We start from the raw sequence: 9,891 nt of genomic DNA on the forward strand, positions 1-9,891 counted from the left end.
AGAAAATGTGACAGGATGGCAGACCGAAGAATGCAGGCAAATACATGATGAGGAAAAAAGAGAGAAGCAAACACAAGTCAGAGAAAAAGATGGGCAGGAGTAAAATGCCCTATAGGAAGTAGGCACTCAATACTTCTTTTCAGCTTGATACAATGAAAACATTGGGGAGCAATGAGACCAGTGAAACATCTGAAAGCATTTTCTTCACTTCTGAAGGTAGAATGCATATATCCTAGTCCTCAGGCAGAAACTAGTATCCTAAGAGATACCTCTGCAGCCCAGAGGTCAGTCTGTGAGGTGATTACTATGATTATTTATTTTTTTAAAAAAGTAAAGGCTAAAGGACTGATCAAAGCAGCTAGAGATGAAATGATTCAACTGCCAAAGAACAAATGACTATTTCAAAAACTAGTGATATAACCCACCCCCGGAAAAATTTAACTAAAGCATTTCAAACCTTAACTGTTTTCTGATTTCCTCTATTCTCATTTTCTCAAGTTTTCTCTATCCTTTCTCTTTCAGGCCCTTCTCTACTAAACATGCCTATCATATAGAATACCAAAAAAATCTTTTAAAACTAAAGTTGCATATCTGAATTGGCTCCCACTTAAGTTTAGCGATGCTCAATAAGCAAAATATGAAGGCAGAGATTGAGAGAAATTCTGAATGTTTGTTATGCATAAGAAGTGTTTGTCAGAGAGAGGCAGCAGGGTAGGACATGGTGAATTCACTAATTAGGGTCCTGTTTTTATTGCTATTGCCAACAGGAATTGCTGGACCATCTCAAGTTCCTTACTTTCCTTAGTCATCAAAGCCTGTCAGTAAAAGACAATGTAGTTAAACTTCTTTCTTAGTCCTAAGAAGGGATCCTGGATCAGTAAATATTTTCAGTTGTAATCAAGATATCCAACTGACATAAGTAAGTCTTGAACCTTGAAAAATGAAGTCACTAGAATTTAAATTTTTGTGCTTAAGGCACACACATAGCATGGGGCTGAAAAGCTTTAGTCAACAGAGGTGATCTATATTCAAATCTGATGATTGTGACATAAAAAAATGGCCAACTATCATTCAAACAAGTAATATTATAACTAGGAAGGACAGTATTTCCATATAATTTATAAGTAACAACTTCCCTTGTTTCTCAACAACCATATGAGGAACTCACCTATCTCACCTGACTTTTGGAGAAAGTATAAATACCTCTTGTGGATACACATGGAAAGGTAAGTGACAAAGAAGGCAGGGATGGAGAGGATAAAGACATGATTATGAATATCTAAGGAAGCAGTGGATTGGCCACAACCGTATACAAGTAAAAACTTTATTTGTTCACATCAGGATTCAGTTATTAAACAGAAAAAAACAGACTATGGGGGTTGGTACAAAGAGCACCTCATGCACATCATGGTTTCTGGAAGGCAGAAAGGAAGTCAGTTCTGGCCCATCTCCCCCAACCTTTAATGGATGGAGAGGATTCTCTTCCTCCCTCTCCATAGGCTTTGCCTACACATATAGTCATTGCCCAGAGGCTTGGCATACACCACCACTGATGTGCTATGGGTCTCCAATTTCACCAATCCTTTACAGTTATATAGTGCTTTAACTGTTCAAAGCGCTTTCAAATTCATTATTTCATATGATCCTCACAACAGCCCTGTGAGGTAGGACAGTTATTATTATTTATCCCCCTTTCACAGATGAGGACCCTCAGGCACTGAGTGGTGAAATGACATGCCTACAATTATGTAGTAAGATGGGACTAGGACCCAGGTAAAAACCTGACTCCTGGTCACACCCTTTACCATTTAAGATACTATTCTTTCCTGATTATCTGCATATTTTTCTCTTCACTCCTTCAGTAACTTTCAAAACATACTCTTTATTCTGTCCACTCTAGTAAAAGTACTCCTGAGACCTATACCTTTTACCTTAACACCACCTGGCTAACTTTGTCTGCTTGGCCAACAGCGTATCCATGATAGCATTTCTCATAGTAGCAGTTCCAAACCTCCACCCATGTTCTTATTTGTCTCACCGATAGCCCTGTTTCACTACCAACAGCTTAGCATGCCAAAGGCTGAGCTCTTTATAACAAGCAATCTCTTCCAGGGAAGCCTACTTAATCTTGGTTTCTTTAGATTTATATACCTCCACATGAGGGTTCTCAAAAAGAATTTTTAAGAGTGGTCTAAAAATGAATAATTCACCACCTTAATACATTCTTTGAAAGCATGGATGGTATCTTTGATGTTTTATGTGGAATTTAAGAGATCAGTGCCTTAGTAAATATTAAATTAAACATTGCTTCACTGCCCTTTAAAAGTAATTTAAAACAATTTTTCAAATATGTATTACTTATTTACTGCAAAAGCAAAAATTTCATTAATTTTTGTTTACATTCGAATCATCACTTTTGAGAGCTGGAAAGAATCTTTTAGAAATTTTCAAGTTCAACTCTGACATTTTGTAGATGAAGAAGATACAGGAAGGTTAAGCATCCAAGGGGACAAAGCTCCATAATGAGAAGAGCCAAGAATAGAGCTGAAGTCACCTGGCTCCTACTCTAGAGCTCTTTCCGCTATACCAGCTTTCCTCCCACCTTCATTACTCATTAGATCACATTTATCATAGTAGCCCGCATGTCTAGCATCTCTCCAAAGTGCTGAACTTGCACTAAATGTTCTCATTTTGTCTTTGGGGTGGTTTGGACAGTCCCTGTCCTCTATTATGCCCCCTAGTTTTCAGGCAGAAACAAGCCACAGGTTAAAAAAAAAAAAAAAAGATGTTCCCTACCCCCTCCAACAGACAATTAAAATTCTGAAAAGCCTCATCAATTTAAAAAGTCTCTCGTTATACATCACCACCTCCTCCTCCTCCCTCCCATCTCCTTGAAAAGAAAAAGAAACAAAATAATCTCCTACATTACTTCCCAAAATGTAAAACCTCTAGCTGAGTTTTCGGATCAAAGACAATGGTTTCCTTTTAGAAAATAAATTTAGAGATATAGGCACATCACCCCAAAATATTGTTGGTTTTTTTGTTTTGTTTTTACAATCTTTTGGTCTCCTGTAAATGAAGAACACTAAATATAAATTTGAGGTCTATTAAGTATTACAGAGAAATGATTTATAAACAAGGACAAAAAGGTTTGCTTTAGGGTCTGTGCTTCAAAAGAACAGTGATCTGTTCCACAGTCTCCATCCACTCTATTCCTAAAGGGTGCAGGAGATATTATGCTTTGCTCTCATTATTGGCCATTCAACTAGGTAAACCAACACTGGAGAAAGTATGATTTTAACAGGTTCCCTAGATGGGAAGTTTTCCAAGGCATGCCCCTCTAACACACACTAGACAGAAAAGCTACTAACCTAGAAAAATGAAATCAGCTTGAAGCAGAGCAGGGAAACTAACAATTCAAGTCATTTGTTTCTAAAAAGCTCAGATGGTAACAAACCAAATTAGGATAATTACTAATATATACTTATGCACATAAAGTAAAGGAACTACATAATATGAAATGCAAGGTATTTACTTACATTTAAAATTTTATATAACATTCAGTATTTCATTTCACCATAGAATCATTCATCAATATGGAAATATGACATCACACTATTGCAGTTCCCTGTCAGTCATTAATTTTATCCCCCCCCTTAGTGGTGCAATAGGAACTAGATGAATGGAAAAAAAAAAAAAAAGGTGGTGGTGGGGAAGGAGCAAATCTGGTTGCTATAGTTGGTATGACATGTCAAGATGTGATATAGTTAATAGCAGTGAAAAGTGTATTCAAAAAGGTACATATTCTTTGCAACCATATTAGTTGTATGATTGTAGAGGGATTAGAAAAAACAGGAATCACTCTCTATATAGCAGTCAAGTAGAATTAAAAAAAAAAAACACAACAACAACAAAAAACAAGTGGTAGGTGCAGGGCTCAAAGAATGAGGTTACTGGAAATAACCCCATTTTTATACCTGGCAATCTAACGTGCCTCATCATCCCAGGCTTACCTCAGCCAAGGTCACATTTATTAATAATACCTTACATTTACACAGTATACTTTTCTAAATGCTTTCACATCTACTATCCATTTGAGCCTCACAACAACCCTGTGAGGTAGGTACGACAGGTATTATTATTCCCCTTTGTACACATCAGGATACTGATGCACAGGGAGATGATGTGAATTGCCTAAGAACTTGGGGACACACAGGAAGTCAGTGGCAGAAGCAGGACTAGTAATTGCCTGATTCCCAGCCCCAGACCTTCTCTAAATACCATGCTGGCCCACATATTTCTGGAGTCCTCCATTAACCAGTAATGGGCTTCAGGGAACTGGCCTGTATTATGCATTCCTGTTGCTCCACAAATTTATGGTTCATCTTCCCTCTTTCTGAGGGCCAGTTGCGCAAGAAAGGATGTCAGGGAACATTGAGGGCAACCATTAGAAAGCAGATGTTACTACTACTAATTTAGGAATCACTTTCTTACAACAAGCCCCTAACTTTTGGTGCTCGAGATTAACTTCTGAAGCAATTTTTCCAGTCCTAGCTGAAAAGCACCAGTTGCTTCTTCTACTGCTGTAGCCAAACGTCTGACTGCGATTACAGCATCCCTGCGGAGCTCATTGGCCGTGTCTTGCTGGGCACTGGCCTCCTCACCAATAGCAATCAGCCTGTCCAGTTTTTCTTCCTCACGCTTGGAAAGTTCTCGGGCCAGTCTCCTGTTTTCTGCCAACTCAGCAGCAATGGTCCTGGCCACTGAACGCCTTCTACGCCGTGCCCACCTTGGAGGTGGTTGGTTGGTGAAAGTCCCATCCCCACCAGAAAGAAGATGGATTCTAGAGGAAGAGGCTTGGGGCTGTTGTGTGGAGGCTATACCAAGGGTGTTGCGGCTGGTGCTGGCGCAGGGACCCGGCTCACAGGACACACCCACTCTGGTCACAGTGCTGCTATGACAGGGAGCAACTGCACCTCTGTAAAGGCTGTGGGAGCTGCTGTAGCTGGGGATCGCTTGAGAGCAGCCTGCAAAACAAAGCAACAGTGTTGCAAAGTGGACTTTCCTGCTAAGCGAAAGCTTTGAAGCCAGCAGCAGAAAATAGCCACACAGAGCTGACTATGAGAGCTCCTGGAAGGAGCCCTTTTCACTTGGGTTAGGGAAGGAACTCAGCCCCTGACTTTTGGAGCTCAGAGAATAAAGCAGCCATGCCTCTACAATCTTTCCCCAACCCTCATGACCCCCTCCTCTTACCTATCCAAACGGTGAATTCAAAACTACAAATCCTTTACAGTTATCTAAAGAAATCAGGCTATCACAACTTTGAACTGACATAGAACTTTCATCTTTCAGGGTTGAGAGACCCAACCTGTGAGGACGACCCATATGCATGGCCTTTTGAAGCCAACGGTTCATATACCCACTCATTCCCAAACCAATGATTCACTAGGCTTGCAGAAGACCACTGGCAGGACCCCACTTCCCAATCATGCATGGGTGCCCAAGACCATGGCATTATAGGACCCCAATATTTTCTCACTCTTGGGAGTTACCTGCACCTGAGGCTTCATCCCAGGAATCCTCAAGGTCACCGGTTTCAGGCAGCTGGTTACCGATTCCCACACTTAGGTGACAATTCTCATCTGATTCCTTAGCTGCTCTCAAGATAGTCTGATGATCTGCTGCCTGATTCCTCTTTGCCTTCAAGTTGCTGTTTCCCTCTTCCCCTGGGAGGTCAGAAGCTACTAAGTTCTGATCACATTGCTTGGTCCAGACAGCATCCTCCATTAAATTATCTGGGTCAGTCACTACCTGATTTCGGAGAAGCTGATCCAGTGTATCATAAAATGGGCAGTGTGGAGGGTCACCCATACTGGTGGCATGGGCAACATAAGCCTTTAAATATAAAGCCTTCAAAACTTTAAACTTGGAGCGGCACTGACGTTCTGTGCGGCGGAAACCTTCCTGATGCATTCGTTTGGACACAGCCTGATAGACATCTGCATTATGGTGGACAGTCTGGAGGCGCTGAATATACTCTGCCTCACCGAGTATGGCCAGAAGAGTACGTGTCTCCTGTCTGGACCAGCGGATGCCCGCACTGCTATTTGCAGTGGCCATTGTGGAATGGGAAACTGGTGAAGGCTCCTGAGCATCAAGTTGCAACAATGAAGACTTGGGGGAAGCTCTGTGTGGTCTCAGTATATTTCCTGGAGCCAGTTGCTTCCTCCTTCTCGGGACTAATTGCTGTGGAACCAGGTCCAAGGACCGCATGTCTGGCTAGAAGGCCAGATGGGCATGAGTTACAGGGAGGGTGTAAGGAAGACTTTGGCATCAAGTTAGATGGTGCTACTTGTGAGTGGTTCATTGATAGGCATGGGGCCAAGGCTGAGTAAGCCTGGCTTTGGGAGTAAACCTGGGATGGATGTTGGGAGGCCAATAAAGCACTCTGTGGGCTTGGCAACTTGAGGGCTGACTCCTCCACAGAAGGTTGGGTTGCTTCCAAGGCCAAGACCTGGTGACTATAACTATGTCTGTAAAGATTCTGTTTGGTAGAAAGGGAACTTGTAGAAAAGAGGGCCTGGAGAGTGAGGCAGCCAACTCTGGAGAAGCCCTGACAGCCCATGTGCTTAACATGTTGTTGGCAGTGTGCCCTGAGGGACACAGATTCTACTAACCTTGCTACAGTGACCCCAAAGTACCAGGAGGGAGCCATGATGAGAAGGCTACCTGATTTGCACTGTTACTTAGAAGCGTTTCTTTAGGTGACTAGAAAAGTACTAAGTTACCTTTGCGAGCAGAGTTTTTACAAACCTTTCTGAAACTGGAAAAGATATGACAGAAGCTGGTCATCTACCATTCTGGCTGTTGGCTTCCCCCTTATCCTGTTGGGTCCTTAAAATGCTTCAAACCAATGAACCTGTCTATACTTGCCTGACTTGGGGGTGGTATTTAGGATCTGAAAACTACTGTTTTGTTTTCAATAAACTGAATTTTTCAATTTACACTGAAAAAGGGTAGTGTGGGAGTGTAGCTGTCACAATGTTGTGCCCTACTCCCCCCAAACCCCTATATTTTGGTTTTGGCTGGTGTAGAGACAGCCTAAGAAGAAAAAATAACATGAGTTCAATTTAACCAAGACAGATAAATGATCATTTTGATTAAGATTCCTGCATCTACATAGGGAATGAGTCTTAAAATTAATTCATTTATGAGCCCAAGTTCAGAATGATAAATTAATTTCTATTCAAAATTCTCCATCTAGCACCATGTAACAAGGTTGTAGTTAAAGTCAGAAGATCTCTAAATTCTAGTTATTCCACTGTGTGACATTAGGCAAATTAGAATCCTTCTGTGCCTCAGTTTCCTCATCTGTAAAATGGGTTAATAATCACTCTATCAAACTCAGAGCTGGTATGAAAAATTTTTTAAAAGATGTGGAAAAGTGTTGTGAAAATTTTAAAGCGCTATGTAAAGTATTATTATTACAAGGACATAAAACCTTTAATTATTATTGTAATCTATAATTTCAGGAGACAGAAGTCTGGGAAAGCAAGTCTCTTTAATCTTTTAATTAAAGTTAGAGCAGTGGATGATTAACTTGATTCTTATTTAAGACATTAATTAAGTTGTTTCTACAATGATTAAATTTGCACGTTAAGAGACAAACAGGAAAAGTTACTCTAGAGAAGAAACTACACAAAGGCACTGTAATAGAAGACTGACATCTATAAACGCTGTCACCAAACATCATCACTGTTTTTTGGAAAAATTCAACTATACTACAATAAATTTCTCCAAGTTTCTTCCAAATTATCTTAAGTTTTGTCATCAGTCCATTTCTCCTAAACATCTAACTCAAAAATGGCAAAAGTTTGTATTATCTCCACTGAAATAATACAGAAATATTTGCTTACTACTACATCCCCAGAGCCAGTGTGCAATGGAAATGTTAGTGGGTGACAAGTCATAAAGTTAGAAAGACCTAAATCATAAATTAAAGCAAGTAAACGTCCCATTATGAATGCAGTAAGGTAATTCCAGTTACTAATTTTCACATCACAATTTGATTACAAACCTCTCTTCCTGACCAAAATGCATTATTTCAGTTAAGACTGAGTTCCTTACCTTCTGCCAAGGATCTGCTTTACTTTCATAACTGTATTTGAAATATTTCTTATTCTACTTTGTTTTGCTGCCAAACCAACAACCTGCAAAAGAGCCATAAATTAAAACGTATCTAATTTTTGATTACTGCAAAGTAAAGAAGTCTGAAGGGACTATTACCTCTTCATTTTCTGAATAAGCAACCACAGCTGGTGTGACTCTGTCACCTGCATCATTAGCAACCACATGTGCTCTGCCATCCTAAGGAAGAGATGGGGGAGGGAGAAAAGGAAACAGTAATTTTAAGTGACATATAATGATTATGTGAGTTTACAATGTTGTGATTATTACTTTTACATGGATAGTCAGATATTATTTACACAACTTGGCCTTATACAAGGGGACATCTTGGTGCTATATAAATATTTTAAACTTAAGCAATGTATTACCATTATTCATTTAACAGAGTTACACAGCGTTTGCCCTTCCTTAAGTAGAAGACGCCCTCTATGCTGAATCCACCCATTTCTTTTTGGTGTCCTCTGCACAGGCAATAATTGGTTAATGCATCCTATGTGTAATAACAACCTTCCTTACAACACTTAAAGATCATTATTAAGTCACCCTCTCTCCTCTCCGCCCCCACACCCACACACCTTCTCTTCTCCGGATTAAGTAATACAAACCCTATGGGAGCTTTCTTTTTTTCTTCCTGCCCTGATAGAGCCTATTTTCAGAAAGAATAGAACTAGTAGCAAGAAAAAACAAAAACCCTGTTCATCTCTCTTCGCGAAGGAACTGACAGAAGGGCCCGATCCCCCCCTCCCGCCCCCGCCCCCCAATGCCGCTTTCCCTACTTAGGACTCGGGAAATCTTCCATATTAAACAGCCCAAGTACGAAGCCATACTCACCCACGCTCCCCTCCACAGCCAAACCTCTCGCACAGAATGCAACAGTTCTAGGTCGCAGGCCGAGGCTACCCCGCCCTTCCCTCCCTCGCTCCCTCCCGCAGGAGTTTGAAGAAGCCCCGGAACCCCCGAGTTCTGACCCCAGAACACCCTCAGGCTCTACTCCGCTTCCCCCCATCCCCCGACGCTGGGGCCAAGGGTCCACGTCAGGAGCATGCTATCGTGACGTCACTCCACACCTCTCGTCACCGTCCCGCGACCCTCCTTGGCGCCAGGCGCGTCTGCCCCCCCCGCAGAGATCGGCCTGAGATGGGGGGATGGGGATTGGGAGGGGGCAGTGGGGGAGAGGGAATGGGGAGGGATTTGAGAAGATTGAAGGTGAGGTGTGAAGACGGAAGGGGAGGGTTGGAAAGTCGAGAGTCTGGCACCGGTCCGAGGCGTCCTTCGGCTTTCGCCGCCGCAGGAACGCGACCCTGGGCGACATTACCGCCAGCCTGGCCCTCCAGGTAGCCAAAGGAAGGGATCGACCCCCGAGTCTGGGGAGAGTAATGCAAGCCGGTTCTCTCTGAGCCGCCGCCGTCCTCCCTTACCTTATAGACGGCCACACAAGCAGATGTGCAGCCCAGGTGGACTCCGATGGCCGCCATGAGGCTGCGGCGGCACGGGCTGCTCTCACAACGGCGGCCGCTACCGGTCTCAGAGCAGCCCCATCAAGCACCGCGGTAACCACACACTTCCCCCTCCCTTCCGCCCACCCTGCCCATTCAATCCACGGCTGCCTAAGGCCGTCTACGCCAATCAAGACCAAACTCCCGCCTCGGTACGCAGGGGCCTGGCGAATCGCGAGGCGTCGCGCCTGCGTCGGTTTCCTCTCGA

The 9,891-nt window shown here is 42.6% G+C and overlaps 2 protein-coding genes across 4 annotated transcripts in view; both read right to left on the bottom strand.

Annotated features, from left to right (window-relative positions):
* Nucleotides 1-9,762, bottom strand: part of HSPA14 (heat shock protein family A (Hsp70) member 14) — a 33,107-nt gene extending 23,345 nt beyond the window's left edge. The window contains exons 1-3 of one of the 2 annotated variants that reach the window (XM_043965887.1): nt 9,606-9,762; nt 8,287-8,367; nt 8,128-8,210 (exon numbers count right to left, since the gene is read on the bottom strand). In XM_043965887.1, the coding sequence (XP_043821822.1) occupies nt 8,128-8,210; nt 8,287-8,367; nt 9,606-9,662 (221 nt within the window). In that variant the 5' untranslated portion in view covers nt 9,663-9,762. Of the gene's footprint in view, nt 1-8,125; nt 8,211-8,286; nt 8,368-9,605 lie in introns of both variants that reach the window. The other variant, XM_043965886.1, reaches the window with a different exon arrangement.
* Nucleotides 1,311-9,128, bottom strand: LOC122727934 (zinc finger and SCAN domain containing 29). 2 transcript variants are annotated; one of them, XM_043965889.1, is made up of 5 exons: nt 9,019-9,128; nt 8,287-8,367; nt 8,128-8,210; nt 5,559-6,279; nt 1,311-5,027 (listed from the first exon to the last, which is right to left on the bottom strand). In XM_043965889.1, the coding sequence occupies exons 4-5, from the start codon at nt 6,271-6,273 to the stop codon at nt 4,504-4,506; spliced, it is 1,239 nt and encodes a 412-aa protein (XP_043821824.1). In that variant the 5' UTR covers nt 6,274-6,279; nt 8,128-8,210; nt 8,287-8,367; nt 9,019-9,128; the 3' UTR covers nt 1,311-4,503. The 2 variants fall into 2 exon arrangements, with proteins under 2 accessions (XP_043821824.1, XP_043821823.1); XM_043965888.1 differs by having other exon boundaries at nt 5,553-6,279.
* Nucleotides 9,763-9,891: the final 129 nt, after the last annotated feature.

Source organism: Dromiciops gliroides, chromosome 5, assembly GCF_019393635.1.
Source record: "Dromiciops gliroides isolate mDroGli1 chromosome 5, mDroGli1.pri, whole genome shotgun sequence".
NCBI lineage: Eukaryota > Metazoa > Chordata > Mammalia > Microbiotheria > Microbiotheriidae > Dromiciops > Dromiciops gliroides.

Bases quoted from the DNA above. Each gene is read 5' to 3' on its own strand.
- LOC122727934 (XM_043965888.1), bottom strand. From the start codon at position 6,273: ATGCGGTCCTTGGACCTGGTTCCACAGCAATTAGTCCCGAGAAGGAGG. The intron at 5,028-5,552 runs GTAACTCCCAAG...TTTGTTTTGCAG, and splicing joins GGATGAAGCCTCAGGTGCAG to GCTGCTCTCAAGCGATCCCC.